The sequence below is a fragment of the Cervus canadensis genome, chromosome 2 (genome assembly GCF_019320065.1).
Source record: "Cervus canadensis isolate Bull #8, Minnesota chromosome 2, ASM1932006v1, whole genome shotgun sequence".
Taxonomy (NCBI): Eukaryota; Metazoa; Chordata; class Mammalia; order Artiodactyla; family Cervidae; genus Cervus; species Cervus canadensis.
Genome location: NC_057387.1, coordinates 49,656,437 through 49,679,295, shown reverse-complemented (window position 1 = coordinate 49,679,295; position 22,859 = coordinate 49,656,437). Strand labels below are relative to the sequence as shown.

The following is a 22,859-nucleotide window of genomic DNA, read 5'->3' as shown; positions in this document are numbered from 1 at the left end:
AGCTCTTCTTTGAAAAATATCTACCTAAATTCTTTGACCAGTTTTAATTGGGTTGTTTGCCTTTTTATTTGTTGAGCTGTAAGATTTCTTTATATATACTAGATACTACTCTTTTATCAGATATATGATTTGCAAATATTTTCTCATTCTATGGATTTTTCCCCACATACTTTTTCTTCATTTTCTTGATAGTTTCATTTGAAGCACAAAACTTTTCAATCTTGATAAAGTCCAATTCATCTGTTCCCCACCCCCCTTTGGTTGCCTGAGCTTTGGGTGTCATAGCTAATAAGCTACTGCTTAATCCAAGGTCATGAAAATATACACCCATGTGTTCTAAGGGTTTTACAGTTTTAACTCTTATCTTTAGGTCACTGATCCATTCAGAGTAAATTTTTATGTATAGGATGAAGTAGAGGTTCAAACTAATGCAACTGGTTATCAGATGCCCAGCCATTTTTGGTGAAACACTACTCTCTCCCCACTGAATTATTTTGGCATCTTTGATCCGAATCAATTAACCATAGATGTATACATTTATTTCTGTACTTTCAATTATATTCTATTGGTCTATTATTATACCAGTACTACACTATCTTGGGAATCACTGATGGCTCAAATGGTAAAGAATCTGACTGCATTATGGGAGACCCAGGCTCAAACCCTGGGTTGGGAAGATCCCCTTGAGGAGGAAATGGCAACCCACTCCAGTATTGCTGCCTAGAGAATCCCAAGAACAGAGGAGCATAGAGGGCTATAGTCCATGGGGTCGTAAAGAGTCAGACACAACTGAGTGACTAACAACATAACACAAATACACTACCTTGATTATTATAGTTTTATAGTAAGTTTTGAAGTCAAGAATTGTGAGTCTCCATGTATGTTCTCTTTTTAAAGACTGATTTGGCTATTTTGGGTCTATTACATTTCTGTATGAATTTTAGAATCAACTTGTAAATTTCTGTCAAAAGAAGCTGGAATTTTGAATAGGGATTGCATTGATTTTTTGAAATAATTTGGGAAATGTTGCCATCTTAGTGATATTAAGACTTCCAATCCACAAACATGGTGTATCTTTCCACCTATTTACATCTTCTTTAATTTCTTTCAATGGTGTTTTATAGTTTGCAGGGCTCACATCTTGCACTGTTAACAAAATGTTAACAAAATTTAACGTTTTGTTAAATTTATTAAGCATTTTATTCTTTTTTGATGTGCAATTTTTAACATTGGCTCTATATCCAGTGATGTTTCTAAATTTATATATTAATTTTAATAGTGTGTCCACAGAGTCTTTTATATTTTCTAGGTACATAATCATGTTGCTTTCAACTAATGATAGTTTACTTCTTCCTTCCCAATCCTTATCCCTTATATTTCTTTTTCTAAATAGTTGTACTGACTAGGACTTCTATCACAATGTTAAAAAGAAGTAGTAATAGAGAAGACAATTTCATCATTCTCCATTTAAATAGGAAAGTTTAAAAAATATTTCAATATTGTGTACAACATTTGCTATATATTTTTAATAAAAAATTAACACTGGATTTTTGTCAACCTTTTTTTGACATACATAAAAAGGATCACATGTTTTTTCCCCCTGTTAATGTAAGAATTATATTGATCCATTTTTAAATGCCAAGGCTTTCTTGCACAGGTGGAATACACTATACTTTACTGTATAATGCTTTTTAAATGTGTAGCTAGATTCCACTTGCTAATAGTTTGAACAGTTTGAATAGTTTCTTTTAATGTCCTGGCCAAGTTTTGAAATCAAAGTCATGCTGGCTTTTGAAAATTAAAACATTATAAAATATTCATTTTTTCTAAGAAAGTTTGGGTATGTTTTACATTGCTGTGCTGTTCTGTGTGCTCAGTCATGTCTGACTCTTTGTGACCCCACGGACTGTAGCCCACCAGGCTCCTCTGTCCATGGAATTTTCCAGGCAAGAATACGAGTGAGTTGCCATTTCTTACTCCACGGGATCTTCCTGATCCAGGGAGCATAGCCACATCTCTTGTATGGTGGAATATAACATAATCCAGAATCTGCAGATATAATGTCTGCCATACAATAAGAACTTATGAAACCTGCAAAGAGGCAGGACCATATAACTCATATTTAACTGTATAAGAAAATGAAGTCATTTGAACCTCAGGATTTCTTTGTGGAAAGATCTTTTTAAATTTCTTCAATTTTATTACTAGTGCCAAGACTACTCAGATTTTCTATATCTTCTGTCAGTTTTGGTAAGATTTCTCCTCAAGGTATTTGTTCCTTTTTACTTAAATTATGTCAAATTCATTGGTAAAGTTATTTATAATATCTTGGCAGATTTTTTACGCCTATAGGATCTGTAATGATATCACCTTTTTCATTCTTGATATTGTTAATTCATGTTTTATCTCTTCATTTTCAGTCTTCTGTGGTCTTCTGTGCATTTATCTCTTCTCGGGTTTGCTGAAATTCTGAATCTGTGGGTTGATGTCTTTCACTGTTTTGGAATGTTCTCAGCCTATCTCTTTGAATACTGCATTTGTCCCATTCTTTCTCTACTCAGACTTTATGCATATGTTAGCATTTTGAGTATTATACTCTTTTGTGTTCTTTCTGTTCTCTTATCTCTGGGCTTCCATTTGGATGTTTTCTATTGATATGTCTAATAGTTCATAAATCCTGTGTTTGAACATATCCAAACTATACCTAACTAATGAGTTCTTCACTTAAGATACTACATTTTTCAGTTCTAGAAAGTTCATTTAAATCTCTATAGATTCCAATTTTCTGGTGAAAATTTCCATCATTTCATTCATTTTATATATTTCCTCCTCCTATTTTCTTGAAAATATTAATCACAGATATTTTATAATCTTTAAATGCCAACTCTACCATTTGAATCACCTACAGGGCTGTTTCATTTTCTTATATAGTTAATTATGAGTAATATGGTCCTGCCTCTTTGCAGGTTTCATAATTTCTTATTGTATGGCAGACATTATATCTGCAGATTCTGGATTATGTTATATTTCACCAGCAAGGATTTGTTTTTTTCTTTGTCAGGAAAACATAGTGAATGGCTGATCCCACAAACTGTGTGATGCAGACCAAAAAAAGTGCAGTTTGGTGCTATTAATCTGAAAAATAACAACTAACTGTTGTGTGTATAATGTAGAATAAAGAAGATTAGTGGCATTCTATCATTTTTGAAATCATTGATAATCAAATTTCTCAGCATAGCAGAAAGGAGATACAGATCGTTGAGTATAGATCATTGACTTTAAGAATAAATACTATAGCTCTGAATTTGATTTGGACATTTAACTATAAATCAATTATGCATTTGTCTTTATAAAAACAAAAAAATCACATTTCATAATTCTGTGCATGGAAAAAGGTAAGAGATAATCTCTCAATGGCAATGAGCTCCTCAAGCACACAAATTATTTATCATGAAAAGAAACCAGGGATCTTTGGAGAAAAGGCTTATTACAGATCTGAGGCTGGAATTATAAAAGGTAAGCCTAGAACACCGTATCATCCCATACAGCATGAAAGCTATCAAAACTACTAAGGACATAGCAAAAGGATTCAGCAGCCAATCTGGTATATCTAGATGGTATCAAGATGATACATCTATATTTATGAGTAATCAGCAATTTGAACATTACCTCAATATTGGATAATAATTAGTTACCATTAGTTTTTTATGTAATGCAGTTATTTTTTCTTAAATCCTTACCATTTACAAATATATACTAAAACATTTATGGAGGAAATAATATAATGTCTGATTTTCTTCATAAAAATATAAGGGGAAATATGAACAGAAGTACAGATGAAACTATATTAGCCCTGAGCTGATAACTGTTTAAGGTGGGTGATGGGTACATATACACTTCTTTCTACTTCTCTATTTAAATGTCCCATAATAAAAAAAAATTGTCACTGCTTTGTCTTATCAAATCTATTAATTCTTATACATCACTTACTGTATCCCTAACATGGCCATAAGAATGGAGTGGGTATGAAAAGGGAAAATATATATAAAAAACTAGTCAATTTTTTTCTCCAAAAATCACCCCAGAAGATTCTTGAGCTTTCTTTGAAGAAAGGAGTACAAATGCTGCAGTGTCTCTTTGGAAGGAGCCGGAGGTTCAGCAGCAGCCTAAGCGAACCTCAGCTGAAAGGAATTGTGATAACGGTATTCAGCCAGCAGGGATATTTCCTGCAGATGCACCCAGATAGTACCGTCAATGGGACCAAGGACGAAAACAGCGACTACACCCTCTTCAATCTAATCCCTGTGGGCCTGCATGTGGTGGCCATCCAAGGGGTGAAGGCCAGCTTCTATGTGGCCATGAATGGTGAAGGCTATCTCTACAGCTCAAGATCAAGCCCTGAGCCTTTCAAGTGGGAGCACTGACTCCAAGACCGTAGACTACCAGAGAACTAACCCTAGAGAGTATCAAATAGTGAGAACTCACACAAAGGAAACGACCTGAATACAAGTCCCTGCATCACCCAACCACCAGTAGCACCCTGTGAAGGACATCTCATCTAAACAACAAACAAAACAAAAATATAACCCCAATCATCAGCAGACAGGAGTACCACCTTACTCAGCCTTGCCCATCAGAGGAAAAACAACAACAAAAAACAGCACAAATCTCACCCTATACAAAGCTTACACAAACCACTGGATCAACTTTAGGAGGGCAGAAACCAAAAGGAAGAAAAAATTCAACCTTGCGGCCTGGGAAAAGCAGACCTTAAACACAATAAGCTTAAAACAAATATTGAAAAGGCAGAGAAATACTACACAAATGAAGGAACAAACTAGAAACACAGAGGTCCAAATAAATGAAGAGGAAACAGGAAAATTACCTGAAAAAGAATTCAGAATAATGATAGTAAAGATGATCAAAAACCTCAAAAACAGAATGGAGAAAATGCAAGAATAAATTAACAAAGACCTAGAAGAATTAAAGAATAAATATACAGAGACAAATACTACAATTACTGAAATTAAATACTCTAGAAGGAATCAATAGCAGAATACCTGAAGCAGAAGAACAAACCAGTGAGCTGGAAGATAAAATGATGGAAATAACTTCTGAAGAGCAGAATAAAGCAAAAAGAATGAAAAGAACTGAGGATAGTCTCAGAGACTTCTGGGACAATATTAAACGCACCAACATTCGAATTATAGAGGTCCCAGAAGAAGAAGAGAAAAAGAAAGGTTATGAGAAAATTTTTGAAGAGATTATAGTTGAAAATTTCCCTAACATGGAAAAGAAAATAATCAAGTCCAAGAGAGGCAAAGAGTTCCATATAGGATAAACCCAAGGAGAAGCATGCCAAGACACAATAATCAAACTAACAAACATTAAACACAAAGAAAGACTATTAAAAGCAGCAAGGGAAAAGCAACAAGTAACATACAAGGGAAATCCCATACATTTAACAGCTGATCTTTTAGCAGAAACTCTGCAGGCCAGAAGGGAATGGCAGGATATATTTAAAGAACTGAAAGGGAAAAACCTACAACCAAGATTACTGTACCCGGCAAGGATCTCATTCAAAATTGATGGAGAAATAAAAAATCACCACAATTTGACAAATACTAACTATAAGAATTCCTACTATGTATTATTAATGCAATCATTAGAAAGCCTAAACATCTAATTCCAGAGTATCCACAATCTAAATGAAGCAATACTATCCTGATGATACCATCCCCAGCCTTATATTTGCTTTAATGCAAAACAGGAATAAACACATCTATTTACCTTTTTTGGGCCCTGCTACAGTAGATCTATCTGAATGTTTAGAATGGGAAATCTCTGTTTCTGATTTTTTTTGTATAATTATTTGATTTCCAAATCTCTTAGGTCCTAAGTAAAAGACCGTAAATTTCCGCTGTATATCAAGTCCAACTGGAAAAAGAAAAAAAAGCATACAAATGCTTAAGTCATATATATTCATGCATGAGACCACTTATTTGTTTTTATACCTCTTATATTTTATACCTTGTTGAACTAAAAGGTCTAACAAGTTCAGGAAATAAAAACGTTTTAAAGAAACTTTAAAAAAGTATAACAAATGAAGAAGTACACATCTGTCATAAAAGTAAAAACCAATGCTCCTACAATAATTGAAATTTACTTTAAAAAAATAAAATGTCTATAAATGAACCGATGAAAATTTAATTTTATTATCCTAGTTTACACTGTCTTTACATACCCAAATACATGAAACTTCCTTTAAAATTATTCATTTTACTTAAATTATTTTTACACAATATCACTTATGTTGTTTTTCTGTTTACATAAAGGAAATTTTTAAGTACTATCATATTTTTTACATTCATGTATTCATTATTTCAATGACTTACCATATTCTGAACTAATTAGATTTATGCTAAGATCTTCAGATTGAAGAGCTCTCCTCACATCAAACTTTTTAGCCCAATTTCCAGCTTTTAGCAAAACAGAATCCCTGAAAAAAGTAATGTGTCACTTAAATTGTGATCTTGAATGTTAAATGAAATAATAAACTAATCATCAAGGGCTAATTGATACTAAGGTATGTCCCATCTGGTAGTAAACTTAAGTCAGTTTCTGAAAACTACTTTCCCGAAGTTCTTTGGATAGGGAAAATGGAATTTCAATGGAGCTACCATTTCCATAATTTACTTAACTATATGTTCACCCAACAGCTGGTTCTAAGTTGCATACAATCACTTCAAGCCCACCTGTACATACAGTTGTTCTTGACAACCTATGATCTTGCCCTTAAATCACTACCACTTTTAAGTGGCTATACATAAGTTACATGGATTTGTGAGAACTTTGAGTATTTTTTTAATGATATGAAATAGTTTGTACCTAATAACATCATATCACTAGCAGTCAATTCTGTGATTGAACTTATTTTAGCCTCCTGTAGTCAAAGTCATTAGATTTACTTGTCACAGAGAATAAAGATTTATGTAATTTTATATTCTCTGTAAGTGTATTATGGCTAGTTGCAGGAGAGTAATTATTAGTGAAAAGCATATCCTCAATCAGTCACTGTAGCCTCTTCAGGATCCTTGCCTGGGGGTTTTAGGAAAGTATCTTACAGTACACTGGCGACAGTCAGGGGATTCCCATTCCAGTTACTACCATACTGAACTTACAGGTATGTTATATGCTTAGGAGCATAGCCTCTGCAGTCAGAATGCTGAGCTTCGAATCTAGTTTTTGCTATAAACTACGTATATAACGATTAAACAGTTCAATACCTGGAACTTACTAAGTGCTCAAAAAGTATTAGCTGCAGCTACAACTATTATCCTCAGAATTTGCTTATGACACCCTGGGAGAAAATATATAGGAGTATCAGAAAAAAGGCTGAAGTAAAAATTATAGAATGATATGCTAGAGAACAAGATATGAGGCAAGGTATCTCCTTTATCTATTGTTATCTGGTTGCCTGGATCCTACAGTGGCTCTAGCAGTCAAATTTTAATACAGAAATAGAAAATATACTTTGAAGATTGCACTCAAAGAGTAATAAGGTCATGAATTATAGGAGAAAAGCAACAAAATAAGACAGTTCAGCAATAATGAATTAGAGCTACTCCTAAAGGTCATTTATCACTGGTTTCAAACCAAAGACTTTATACTTTGTTAAGCTGAGTACTAAATAATCTAAAACAGATCTAATATTAATACCTTCTTTAATAGACAATTTCTTTTATCCCATTATAGAATCAGGAAAATGTAATTTAATTGACCCCACCATTATTTTACTATTCTTTTCTTCAGCAGAATTTTTCTTTTATAATACATGCTTAAAAATAAAATAAATAGAAATTTCATACTTACATAATTTTGTGCTTAAAAACCAGTTGATTATCTGCATCCCCTATGATCAAGGTGACATAGTGAGAATTTGGTGCTGTTCTTTTAGTTTGTAGCTGTTCAAAGTTTCTTAATGTAACAGTCACTAATATTTCTGCCATGGTATCACTATATCTTGTAATCTTTAAAAAAGGATAGGCATAAAATGTGTTAAAAATAACCTTACTACTTAGCTCCAAATCAGTTATGGGTAGCTTTATTCTTGAAAATCAAAACATATGAAAAATAGAAAATATTTACCTGTTCCACTTCAAGTTCATATTTTGGTAGATACATCACTGTTTCTTTTATCTGAGTTCCAAAAGGGGGATGTCTATTTAAAATCTAAAACAACATACTTATATCATTATGTTCTTACTACAACACTAAAAACTCTTTCAGTAAAATACCTTTTAGAGTTAACAATTTTAATACCCTTATTGCCCAAAATTTTAAATTAAAAATACATATGACTATGACCGGGAAAATCATTTTTTTAGTAGAAATAAAGATATAAAGGTCAGGCTTTGGAATATATACAGAATTCAAGTAACATTAGGAATAATTAAATATGAAATACCAGCTCAAGTTCCCTTGCATCTGTTTCTTCTATTTTTTTAAAGGAAGTCAAACCTGCATTTACCATAGCATTTGATAATGTTATACCTGTGGAAAATTAATCAAACATAGTTTTTAAACAATACATTTTAAACTAAATCTACACTTAAATATTTACCAACTACATTACTAAAAAAAGAAAATCTGAGAGCAGACTAATGATTTTTAAAGTTTTAAAAAGATATTCTCAATTGGCTTGATTGGACTGTGACATTATTTGGTTCTTCATATTTATTTTTCCAAACTTAAATAAAACATTCATATGCTTTACAAAATAAAGAGGAATTCTTTGATTCACGTGATGTCTCAACCTTTAGTTTTACCTTGTCATCCACGGAGCAAGTACCAAGAAACCTCTATGGTTATACTCGTGTTTTTTTTTTTTAAAGGCAACATGATTCAGGGATGGAATAGTGTTTTATGAAGCTATGGCTTTCTGAGCATTTGTCTTAGAAATTGAGTTCTCTCTCTGTTGCTGTACTAATTTAGATAATTTTACTCTTCTGCCTAAAATTTCCAATGTCTTCCCATTGCATTTAGAATAAAGTGGCAATTTCAAACTCTCTTACCTACGTGACTTGACCACAGCCTACCTCTCCAATCTAATTTCCTGCCATTCCCCTCTTGCTGACTATATTGCAGCCACATCAGCTTTAATTTTGCTCCTTAAATACATCAAGAGCTCTTCTGCCTTTGTACCTTTTCTGTTTCTTTATGCATTTAAGAAACTGTAATTTTTAATTCTTATACTCACGTGAATGAATTTAGCCAAATCCTCAAATAGAAAATATTGTCTGAAGTATAAATTTCCAAAGTAGTACCACCTTGTTTAAGGAATATATATTACTGGGGAGGGTATGATACGTCTTTCCTTACTCAAAGCTGACTATTTTTGAGAATTTCTCTTACTCATTCTTAAGACACAACTCCTAGTATTCTTAATTCCTTAATTTTAATTTCCATTTTCCCTTATAACCTTTCCTGAGTTTTAATTTTTAGTTGATAAACACTGTTGAAAATCTACTTGTATTCATTATTTTCTCCTGATGCTCAATTTACTTTTTTGTTTGGATTCTCTCACTTTTCTATTACATGAATTTTGCTGGGCAATATTTGTTTCTTTCTGTTCAGCTGTACTGAGGAAGTATGAAAAATGTCTGTGTTCAACAATTTGGAAGGGATAAGACGCAACTGATGCCCAGACTGACAGTATTCTAGAAAGTCAGAAAGACTGACTTCTTCGAATATAGTGAAATTTTATTAATAATCATTTTTATGGATAATTAATACTTTAATGATTTTGCTACTGGTGAGCATTTAAGATTATGCAATTATAAATAATTTGTACCTTTGTACAAATTTATATTTGTACCTTTGTGGAAATATTTCTATAAATTTAACTGTTCATGAAACAGCTGTTTTAAAAAGATTGTGCATTTTAATTGATATTGTTAGACTCAAGCTCCAACCAACACTGCATGAGCATGTTCATAACCTTATTTTATCTCCTACAAGACTTGTAGTTTTTGCTCATTTGGTGAGTGAATATTTTTTCATTTTTACAATTTTATTGACTGAATATAAGTGATTTACAATAAACTCGACATGTGATTTTGTGTGTTTATGTGTGTATGAGAAACTATCACTACAACCACGCTAATAAACAACACTATTGCTTCTAAAAGTTTTCTTGTGCCCCTTTGTAATTTGTCCTGCCCTTCCCACACTGTCCCTAAGCAACCACTGATCTGCTTTCTATTACTATTCTATTTTCTAGTCTTTCATTTAAATGTAATTAGTCTGGCTTCTTCTACTCTGTATGATTATTCTAAGATTCATCCATGTTGGTATTTGTGTCAACACTTCATGCCTTTTTATTGCTGAGTATAGCTGAAACTCCATTACTTTGGCTACCTCATGCAAAGAGTTGACTCATTGGCAAAGACCCTGATGCTGGGAGGGATTGGGGGCAGGAGGAGAAGGGGATGACAGAGGATGAGATAGCTAGATGGCATCACCAACTCGGTGGACATGAGTTTGAGTAAACTCCAGGAGATGGTGATGGACAGGGAGGCCTGGCATGCTGCGATTCATGGGGTCGCAAAGAGTCAGACACAACTGAGCGACTGAACAGAACTGATATATATCCATACCATGGGATATAACACTATTTTCCATTTGCCTGTTCATAAATATTTAGGCTGTTTTCCAATGTCTTTGTTACTAGAATTGTGTGTCTACATGCTTTCATGCTTTTATTTCTCTTGGGTACCTAACCATGACAGGACCAGGTGGCATGGTAGGTTTATGCTGAACTTTTAAAGAAGTAATCAAATGGTTTTCCAAAGTGGTTTTAACATTTTACATTTCCACAGTGAGAGTTCCAGTTGAACCATATTCTCTCCAGCACTCTGTCAATTTTTAATTGTGTACTGTGTGTACTGTATAATTTTAATTGTGCTAAATTAAATTAATTAAATTAACAAATTTAATAAATTGTGATAGATATAATTAAATTAACACATTTAATTTTAATTGTGTGGATGTGTACTGGTATCACATTGTCATTTTAATTTGCATTTCTCTTATGACTAATGACGTTGAATATCTTCTCAGGCACTTATTTGCCATACACACATCTTCTTAGATGATGTGTCTGTTTCAATCTTTTTGCCCACTGTTTTATTCAGTGGTTTGTCTTATTATATATTCTAAGTATAAGTCCTCCATCAGATATATGTTCTGCAGATATTTTCTTATAGTCTGGTGGCTTATTTTATCTTCTTCCTCCTCCTTCTTTAACAGTATTTTATGAAAAGCAAAGCTTTAATTAAATCCACTTTTTTTTCTTTTATAGTTTGTGCTTTTGCACTGATTCTAAGACATCTCTGCCAAATCTAAGATCACTTGCTGCCTCTGAAGATAGAGGAAAAGGGCTATGATCAAGAAATCAAGTATTCTCTAGAAGCTGAAGGCAGGAAAATGGATTCACCCCTAAGGAAAACAGCCTTGCCAAACCCTGATTTTATCCCAGTGAGACCCACATCAGAAATCTACAGAACTTTAAAGAAAATACATTTCTGGTGCTTTAAGTCACAAAGTTTGTGCTAATTTGTTATGATGGCAATAGAAAACTAATATAGCATAGTTTTTCTAATTTTAGCTTCTGATTTTTTCTTACTAGTATGTAGAAATAAAATTAATTTTTACATATTGACCTTGTATCCTTCAACCATGCTTAACCTCTCCTACCTCCCATGGAGTTTTCTACATAGATGAACATGTGATCATGTATTAATAAAAACATGTATACTTCTTTCTTTTCTAAACTGTATGCTTTTCATTTTTTTTTCTTGGCTGATTGTATGGTTAGAACCTCTAGTATAATGTTTACTGGAATTAGTAACAGCGGGCATCCTTATTTCATTCCTCCTATCTTAGAGGTAAAGCATTCAGCCTTTCACTATTAAATATAATGTTAGCTATAGGTTTTTCATAGATGTCCTTCATCAGTTTGAGAAATTTCCTCCTTTTTTAAATTTGTTGAGAGTTTTATTAGAAATGGACTTTGCATCTTGTCAAATTTTTTAACATTACTGAGATGACCATCTGCTATTTTTTTAGTTTGTTAATATGATAAATTACACTGATTGACATCAAGTGGTCAACTCATCTTGTATTGCTGGAATAAACCACATTTGGCCATGATATGTTCCCCCTTTTATCACTGGTTCAATTTGTTAAAATTTTATAAAGAATTAGTGCGTTTATATTACTAAGGGCTACTGGTCTGTCCTTTTCTTGAATGTCTTTGTTAGGTTTTGATAACAAGGCAATGCTGACCTCATAGAATGAGTTGGGAACTATCACCCCCCTTTTAAATTTTCTGAAAAAGTGTTTAGAGTTAATACCGCTTCTTATAAAATGTTCAGTAGAATTCACCAGTGTAGCCTTCTATGCATGGGGTTTTCTTTGTAAGTTTTAAACTACAAATTTATTTAATAAATATAATCCTACTCATGCTGTTTCTGGAGTGGGCTCTGTCAGTTTGTGTTTTCAAGGAATTTTCCCATTTCATCAAAGTTGAAGAATTTAATGACATAAGGTGTTTTATAACATTTTCTTTCTATCATTTTGTTATCTATAAGATCTACAGTTATATCTCACATTTTTGTTATTGGAAATTTGTATCTTTTCTCTTTCTTGATCAGTCTGACTAGAGTGTTAATGATTTTAAAATAATCATCTTTTTGTTTCATTGATACTTTTGTTTTTAATTTATTTATGTTCTTTCAAAATTCTTATTTTCTACCAACTTTGGGTTTAATTTGCTCTTTTTCTCATAACATGAAAACTGAAATCACTGTTTTGAGACCTTTCTACTTTTCTAAGGTAAGTGTTTTAGTGCTATAATATTAATAACCATTTTACCTAAGTTCAAATTTTTCTGAAAGTTGTGATTTCCTAAATGTTGTATGTAACCTCCTCCCTAATTCAGAAATCTTGTATTTGTGGAGTGGGTGTGGCATTTGGTTTGCCAGGACTTAAATACTGACAGGAAGGTGAGCCGTTAATCAAGAAACTTTCTTCTACTTTGACCTTACTTTCATGATCCAATCTCCACCTTCACCCCAGCTCCCAGGACTGGTCAGTTCCTGACTGATTTTCTTCACTGATTTCAAACTTCAGGGAAATACAAAGTAGTACTTCCTCACAAAATAGTTAGAGATCTTTGTTCTAAGGAATAATCAGAGAACCCCTAGCAAACCATTACCTAAAGTTTTAATGTCCTCAAGATGCATATAAAGTTATAAAGTTAATAAGACTATCAGTCATGACATAACAACTGTCTTTTTGGGGTCCTTAGCCATCTAAGAGGGAGTAGGGTCACAAAGTCAAAGACACCAAACTGGAAAATTCCAAAGTGTTTGAGGCATATCCCAGTCTTTGTAAATAGTACCCTCTAGAGTTTTTGAGTTTGTGTTCTGAGCTAGATCCCAACAGACAGGAAATAAATTTGTCTAAAGATTTTTATAGTATCTCTATGAAAATCAGTACTAACATTGAAATGTTACTGAAAAAGGTATAAATAAGTGGCATAATTTTTTGTAATGAATTGGGAATGACCAGGACTGCTAGCTCTGTACCTTGTCATTGAGATCAAAACCAAATAGTCATAAAAGTAGAAGAAAGAACACAATATAGTTACCTAATTACTATTTCAATAGTAATAGTGAAATAAAATTTCATTCTTGGTTTGGTTTCAGAACAAATTTTAAAATAAGAGTATTCATTTTTATTAGGTTTCTAAATTGATTTCAAATGCACTGTTTAAGCAGAAGAAAATGAAAATCAGATTTTCAAGAGAAGGAAAGTACAGTAACTTACTTAGGCCCATAGGCACACTTTTCCTTAAAGGTCTACCATCATAGAACAATTTTCCTAACAGTGAAATACAAAAATAAGTTGCAGACATTGATACACTGCCTACCTGTACTCAGTACCTACCAATTTTTTCCAGCTGTTTGGATACATGTGGAGAGTTTTCCCAAAGTTTACACCTAAAACATTTAGCTAAAATCAAACTGTTCAATAATACAGCAAACTTTTCTTGAGTAGCCACAAAATCTGATAACCCTAAAAAAAAAAAGTTTCCAGTATTAAATCTAGTATACTATTTTACTGGGAAAATATTGAAAATCTAACAAGCCTATAACATACATCTTGTAATTCGTGAGCCATTTCTGAAAATCTTTGAGGTATCTTGTGTCAAAGCAAAGTCTTGTACGGGAATGCATCCTAGCTGAGCCTGAATAAGACTGGGGAAAGAAAAATTTCATTATTTCTTTTTAAAAATTACTGTCTCACAATATTTGACATAGTGACTTAAGTCCGTCTTCTTAAAATTCCTCTCTGCCTTGATTTCTGTGACATTATACAGCTCTGTATCTTTTATCATTATTGTTGCAAGTCATTGCTGACTTCCTCTTCCCAACCTCTGAAAGGTCAGTTCTTATTTCTCTACTCTTCTTTATTCACTCAACCTCTCTTTCTCTCAAAAAAATCTCATTTCTTCTCAAGACTTTCATTATAATCTCTAGACTGACAAATTTCAAATGATCACAGGGCACTTGCACTTAGACTGTTTTTTCTTTCCACCTCAACACATCTAAAATTGTTTCCATATTTTTCTCCAATAAAGCTCTGTCTTTGAACTTTACTATATATAAGTACTATAGAAAACAACACAATTTATATAATCAACAAATATTTACTAAGTGCCTTCTGAGTGGTAAAGCATCCTGTTAGGTGCTGAAGATTCTGTTCAACATTTGAAGATTGGTAGCTTATTAGTTCCCTTGGTATCTCTAATTTTCTTGAAGAGATCTCTGATCTTCCCCATTCTGTTGCATTGATCGCTGAGGAAGGCTTTCTTATCTCTCCTGGCTATTCTTTGGAACTCTGCATTCGATACCAAGGGAACTTTTCATGCAAAAATGGGCTCAATAAAGGACAGAAATGGGATGGACCTAACAGAAGCAGAAGATATTAAGAAGAGGTGGCAAGAATACACAGAAGAACTGTACAAAAAAGATCTTCATGACCCAGATAATCACGATGGTGTGATCACTCAACCTAGAGCCAGACATCCTGGAATGTGAAGTCAAGTGGGCCTTAGAAAGCATCACTATGAACAAAGCTAGTGGATGTGGTGGAATTCCAGTTGAGCTATTTCAAATCCTGAAAGATGATGCTGTGAAAGTGCTGCACTCAATATCCCAGCAAATTTGGAAAACTCAGCAGTGGCCACAGGACTGGAAAAGGTCCGTTTTCATTCCAATCTCAAAGAAAGACAATGCCAAAGACTGTTCAAACTACCGCACAATTGCACTCATCTCACACGCTAGTAAAGTAATGCTCAAAATTCTCCAAGCCAGGCTTCAGCAATACGTGAACCGTGAACTTCCAGATGTTCAAGCTGGTTTTAGAAAAGGCAGAGGATCCAGAGATCAAATGCCAATATCCGCTGGATCATTGAAAAAGCAAGAGAGTTCCAGAAAAATATCTATTTCTGCTTTATTGACTACGTGAAAGCCTTTGACTGTGTGGATCACAATAAACTGTGGAAAATTCTGAAAGAGATGGGAATACCAGACCACCTGACCTGCCTCTTGAGAAACCTGTATGCAGGTCAGGAAGCAACAGTTAGAACTGGACATGGAACAACAGACTGGTTCCAAATAGGAAAAGGAATACGTCAAGGCTGTATATTGTCACCCTGCTTATTTAACTTATATGCAGAGTACCTCATGAGAAACACTGGGTTGGAGGAAGCACAAGCTGGAATCAAGATTGCTGGGAGAAATATCAATAACCTCAGATATGCAGATGACACCACCCTTATGGCAGCAAGTGAAGAGGAACTAAAAAGCCTCTTGATGAAAGTGAAAGAAGAGAGTGAAAAAGTTGGCTTAAAGCTTAACATTCAGAAAACTAAGATCATGGCATCTGGTCCCACCACCTCATGGGAAATAGATGGGGAGACAGTGGAAACAGTGTCAGACTTTATTTTTCTGGGCTCCAAAATCACTGCAGATGGTGACTGCAGCCATGAAATTAAAAGATGCTTACTCCTTGGAAGGAAAGTTAGGACCAACCTAGATAGCATATTAAAAAGCAGAGACATTACTTTGCCAACAAAGGTCCATCTAGTCAAGGCTATGGTTTTTCCAGTAGTCATGTATGGATGTGAGAGTTGGACTGTGAAGAAAGCTGAGCACCGAAGAACTGATGCTTCTGAACTGTGGTGTTGGAGAAGACTCTTGAGAGTCCCTTGGACTGCAAGGAGATCCAACCAGTCCATCCTAAAGGAGATCAGTCCTGGGTGTTCATTGGAAGGACTGATGCTAAAGCTGAAACTCCAGTACTTTGGCCACCTCATGCGAAGAGTTGACTCATTGGAAAAGACCTTAATGCTCGGAGGGATTGGGGGCAGGAGGAGAAGGGGACGACAGAGGATGAGATGGCTGGATGGCATCACCGACTCGATGGGAATGAGTTTGAGTAAACTCCGGGAGTTGGTGATGGACAGGGAGGCCTGGCGTGCTGTGATTCATGGGGTCGCAAAGAGTCAGACACGACTGAGTGACTGAACTGAACTGAAGACTGGAGAAGGAAATGGCAACCCATTCCAGTGCTCTTGCCTGAAGAATCCCACGGACGGGGGAGCCTGGTGGGCTGCCATCTATGGGGTCGCACAGAATCGGACATGACTGAAGTGACTTAGCAAGAGGGGAGAAAAGGAGTTACTATCTATTGTACCTACTGTATCTCAGGTCTTTGCTACCTCTTTTATCTGTTTACTTATCTAACCAGGCCTTGATATGTAAATCCCCCTAAGATTCTAACTAAAATTATTAGACTCGTATTTTCTGGGGAGATCTATTATAAGATCAAAAACTGGTATACGAAGAGAAAGGGTAGAATAATTATATTTCATGGCTTGCTTTTAGTAAACAATATATGAAAATAGGAAGAAGCAACTAACTCACATCTCAGAATGGATGTATATAGCTGAAACTATAGAGTAATTGGGCTTCCCTGGTGGTTCAGTGGTAAAGAACTTGTCTGCCAATGCAGGAGACATGGATTTGATCCCTGGGTCAGGAAGATCCTCTGGAGAAGGAAATGGTAACCCACTCCAGTATTCCTGCCTGGGAAATCTCGGGGACTGAGAAGCCTAGCAGGCTATAGTCCATGGGGTTGCAAAAGAGTCGGACAGGACTAAACAACAACACAACAGACTAATTACCTTTTTTGGCTATAATATATGCTTCTGAAAATTATTTTGTTACATCTATTTAGAAATGGTTATACACCCCAATGTTCACAGCAGCATTATTTACAATCACCAAAGAATAGAAGCAACCTAAGTGTCCATCAACAGACGGATGGATAAAGATTGTGGTACATAAATATACAATGAACTAGTACTCAGCCACAAAAAAAAGAATGGAATTTTGTAATTTGCAGCAACATGGACGGATTTGGAGTCATTATGCTAAATGACTGGAGGAGGGCATGCCAACCCATTCCAGTATTCTTGCCTGAAGAATCCCCATGGACAGAGGAGCCTGGCAGGCTACAGTCCATGGAGTTGCAAAGAGTTGGACACAACTGAACGACTAAGTACAGCACAGCATGCTAAGTCAAATAATTCAGACAGAGAAAGACAATTACTATATGATACCACTGTTATGTGTTATCTAACAAATAAAACAAACTAGTGAATAAAGCAAAAAAAAGAAACAGATCCAGATAACAAACTAATGATTACCAGTGGGGAGAGAGATGGGAGCAGGGCAATATAAGGGTAGGAGGAATATAGGATGATTATGGAATTATACGAAATCATGTGTGTGAAACTTCTGAAAATTGTAAAGCACTGGCAGGAAAGCTATGACAAACCTAGACAGTGTGTTAAAAAGCAAAGATATCACTTTTCCGACAAAGATCCATATAGTCAAAGCTATGGTCTTTCCAGCAGTCAGGTACAATTGTGAGAGCTGAACCATAGAGAAGGCAGAATGCCGAAGAATTGATGTTTTTGAACTGTGGTGCTACAGAAGACTCTTGAGAGTATCCCGGACAGCAAGGAGATCAAACCAGTCAATCTTAAAGGAAATCAACCCTTAATACTCACTGGAAGGATTGATGCTGAAGCTGAAGCTCCAATACTTTGGCCACCTGATGCGAAGAGCTGACTCATTTGAAAAGACTCTGATGCTGGGAAAGATGGAGGGCAGTAGGAGAAGGGGGTGACAGAGGATGAGATGGTTGGATGGCATCACCAACTCAATGGACATGAATTTAAACAAACTCTGGGAGATAGTGAAGGACAGGGAAGTCTGGTGTGCTGCAGTCATGGGGTTGCAGAGTTGGATATGACTGAGCAACTGAACAACAAAAATTAGAAATTAACAACAAAAGAATGACTATTTTAAAAAATTACTACTTTAAAAATTTTAAGCAATTTAAAATAATTCTTAAAGAGGAAACCAAACTAAAAACTAAATTATAAACTATTTAGAAAGAACAGCAATAGACTTAGAAAACCTATAGAACATTAGATTTACCACTCAAAGTGGTACTCACTGGAAAATTTGTCTGACATATTTTATAGAAAATTTTAAAAAAACAAAATAAATGGAGAAAAATACAGTTGAAAAGATTACAAAATGAAGTAGATGGGAGAAAAAATAAAGACAAAATGAGAAATTAATGAAATAGAAAATTATAGTAAAGATAAAAATGTAAAATTAATAGAATATTAAATATGACAAATAAGTCAAAAATAAATGGCTTGAAGAGATTAAAATTTAGAAATCTCTAGCAAATCTGATTAAGAGAAAGGAGATGATACAAATAATATTAGAAATTAGAAAAGACATATATTTAGAGGAAATTTTACCTTATTAGAGAACAAAATACTTCATGTCATAAAAACTGACAAGCTGGGTGAAATGAATAGCTCAGGAACATATAAATTAACAATGATTTATTAAAAAAAAAAGCTAGAAACCTTCAAAGAACAAAAAATATGAAATAAATTGTAGAGAAATCCAACTTTTAGATTCAGTGACAATGGTGAGCCATAATGGGTTGCTGGCTCTCCTCTTTGAACTCAAGACTATTTTTACAAATAAGTGAGAAAGAGGTTGATGGATTCCAGAATCAAATCCAAAAAGTGTGAGAAATTCTCTGGTGGTGAAACACCAGAAACTTGACAACTAAAACAGTAACGAGACAAAGATATTTGCTCTCTCTGAAACTAGAGAACATATAATAAAAGTTCTATCTATAACATAAGATAGTTTCTTATCTATAAGATAAGAAAAATAGAGTTATAAACTATTAGAAATCAAGAGATAAAACCATCACTATTTATAAATATGGCTGTCTCTCTAGGTAATCCCAGCAAACCATCTAAAGGACAACTCATATTGTTAAGGGAGTTCAGTGAGAACCAGGTAAAACAATCAAAATTGTTTTTGACTGACTATAAAAAGGAGTGTAAAGGACTCACAATATCAAACTCTATAAAATACCAAGAAATAGACCTATCAAGAAATATAAAACCTAGTTCTAATGAGGTGGATGAAACTGGAGCCTATTATACAGAGTGAAGTAAGTCAGAAAGAAAAACACCAATAGAATATATTAATGCATATATATGGAATTTAGAAAGATGGTAACGATGACCCCATATGTGAGACAGCAAAAGAGACACAGATGTAAGGAACAGACTTTTGGACTCTGTGGGAGAAGGTGAGGGTGGGATGATTTGGGAGAATGACACTGAAACATGTATATTATCATATGTGAAAGAGATTGCCAGTCCAGGTTTGATGCATGAGACAGGGTGCTCAGGGCTGGTGCACTGGGATGACCCTTAGGGATGAGATGGGGAGGGAGGAGGAAGGGAGGTTCAGGATGGGGAACACATGTACACCCATGGCTGATTCATGTCAATGTATGGTAAAAATCACTACAATATTGTAAAGTAATGAGCCTCCAATTAAAAAAAATTAAAGAAGAAATATAAAACCTAAATGATGAGTTATAAAATATCACAAAGACAAAAGATCTGAGTAGATGGCTAGAGATATCATACTTTTAAATTTCAGTACTGAGAAAGAATAATTCTTCCACAAATTAATCTATAAAACCAATTTCAAAAGGCCTTTTCCTAGATCTTGACAAACTGATTCTAAAGTTCATAGGGAGGAAAAATGCAGGAATATTCAAAATGTTTTTTAAAGAACAGTAAGAAGGGACTTGCCTTACCAGATAACAAAACATGCAATAAAATGGTAGTAAGTAAAGCAATGTGGTATTGTCACAGCAACAAAATAAACAGACTAACAGTAAGTGTCCAGAATGAGACCCTTAGGAATTTAGTTTATGTGAAGATGGCATTCCAAATCAACAGGCAGAGAGAGAAAGACAACATATTTATTAAACACTCCTGACTGTCTTTCAGGGATGAAATATAATTAAATTCTTAATTCATATCATACATAAAAATTAACTCCAAACCTATGAGAAGCCTTCAGATAAAAATCAAATGATTTTAAAGTATTAGAAGAGATGACAGGAAAAGTCCTATGATCTTAGGATATGTGGCAGACTACTTTATATACATAACATTCGTTCTCTATTTCCATCTTAATAGCAGAATCCTAATTTTAATAAAGGCACACTAATAACAAGACATTTCTCTGTCTCCTTTGCACTTGGCTGTAGCCATGTACTCAGTGTGAAAGTGTTATCTGAGACTTTCAAGAAACCTACTGAAAAGAGAAAGGATATTCAAGTGTAATAAATGGCTGAAGCTCTAGCAGTCATTATGGACAATGAGGTGACCTTGAAATAGAAGTCATTTGTGGGATAGCAAGGCAAAAAGACAGGAATACAGATTTGAAAATTTTTTAATATAATTTTTTACTCATTAGATTGACAAAACTTCAAATATACAAAACAAGTATTGGGAGGATGTATGGAAATCATTCTTTTTACAATATGGATGGCAACTGTAAATAAGAGAAGCTTTTTGAATGCAATTTGCATTAAATATTAAATCTTCTCATGTATACCCTTTCACCTGGAAATTCTTGAAAAATATGACATAAATACAAGGAAGTTCATTTCAGCCTTATTTGTAATAACAAAAATTTATAAGCCACCTAACTCTTCATCAATAAAAGAATGGTTAAAAATTACAGTATGTTCATACTATAGAATACATCGCTGTTAAAATACACACTGGTATTAAAATAAATGAGGTTAATATGTGGAGGTACTGATACAGAATCTTCATATCACAAGAGCAATAATTACAGTAAGACCTTTTTATATACAGACATGTCTATTAGCACATATTAAATATATATGTACTAAATAAATAGAAAGGAAATTGGAATGACCCACAGAAAACTACTGATAATAGTTACTTCTGGGGGTCAAAGGAGACCTGATTTTTTGCTTTATAAATTTTAATTTTGAATCTTTAAAAATGAATCCATGCATTACTTATTATATAGGTAATTTATATAAGAATTATATAAGAAGAAACAAATATGAAAAGAAATCACTGATTTGGAAATATATCCTATAAGTTCATTGAAAAATACCAATTAAAGAAAACGAGCTAATGCTGAAGAGGATAGATCTCAGAATTATGAAAAATTAAAAAACAGCAATAAAGGGCAGAAAGTTGAAGGATAAAATTTTTAAATTAAGAGGATAAACACCTGCCTATAAAAGAACCAATCTGAAATTCAGCAAAGTAATAAGAATATGAGAGACATGAAAGTGGTATGTATTAGCCTTCATTATCCACCAAAAGACTGTACATTTTAGATTAAGAAAATACCCCCCAGCCAGTCACTCTTCCTAGTCATATCAAGTAGTGACATAAAGTGGAAAATTACAAAAGGAAGCTAATTTATGATACATATGTGTGCATGTGTGCCAAGCATGTGTGCCAAGCTAATTTATGATACATATGTGTGCAGTTGTGTCGACTCTTTGCAACCCTATGGACTGTAGCCCTCCAGGCTCCTTTGTCCATGGGACCCTCCAGCCAAGAATACTGGAGTGGGCTGCCATGCCCTCTTTCAGGGGATCTTCTTGACCCCCAGGGATCGAACCCGATCTCTTACATCTCCTGCATTGGCAGGTGGGTTCTTTACCACTTGCGCCATCTGGGAAGCCCTAAGATACATATAGAAATAATTATAAAGTCATGAATTTTAAGAATCTGACAGTCCTAATCAAAAGAATACGTGATCCAATCTAAGGCAAGGTAAGTGAAAGCATTAAAATTGCAAATATAGTGTTCCCAACAAGATGCTTGTGTAAAAATACCTTGATTTAATTTGACTCATTAGTTAATGCAACAGGGTATATTGTGAAATCCATTGTGAGACTCAAGAGACCTAGATTCTAATTCTACAGCTGCCCTCAGTATAGCACCATAACCTCAAGCAAGTCACAACTTACCTAGGCATCACTTACTTCATTTGTAAAATGAGAGGATTGGGGTACATGATCTCTAAGTTCTGTATGATCTCTGGGGCTATTTAAATTTCTAGAGAAATACGGCTAAGAAACAGAACACTAATTTCTGCCCTCCAAGCTGTAGATCTGCCTGATGAGTAGTATACAACAGCGAGAAGTTTGTTTCTGAGATGTCAAGGTATTTGGGAGATAAAGTTTAATAAGACTTTAGGAAGTATCCTAGAGAAAGAGTGACCTCCTTTAGCTAAGGAGACAAAAGGAAATTCTTTGGC

General features: G+C 34.3%; 1 protein-coding gene across 1 annotated transcript in view; it reads right to left on the bottom strand.

Moving 5' to 3' along the window:
- The window catches only part of HFM1 (helicase for meiosis 1), a 121,779-nt gene that overhangs the window by 38,815 nt on the left and 60,105 nt on the right, over positions 1-22,859 (bottom strand). Inside the window, exons 26-32 of the mRNA XM_043448911.1 lie at positions 14,227-14,324; positions 14,014-14,142; positions 8,468-8,553; positions 8,149-8,232; positions 7,873-8,030; positions 6,396-6,499; positions 5,791-5,937 (exon numbers count right to left, since the gene is read on the bottom strand). Of these exons, the coding sequence (XP_043304846.1) occupies positions 5,791-5,937; positions 6,396-6,499; positions 7,873-8,030; positions 8,149-8,232; positions 8,468-8,553; positions 14,014-14,142; positions 14,227-14,324 (806 nt within the window). The remainder of the gene's footprint in view (positions 1-5,790; positions 5,938-6,395; positions 6,500-7,872; positions 8,031-8,148; positions 8,233-8,467; positions 8,554-14,013; positions 14,143-14,226; positions 14,325-22,859) is intronic.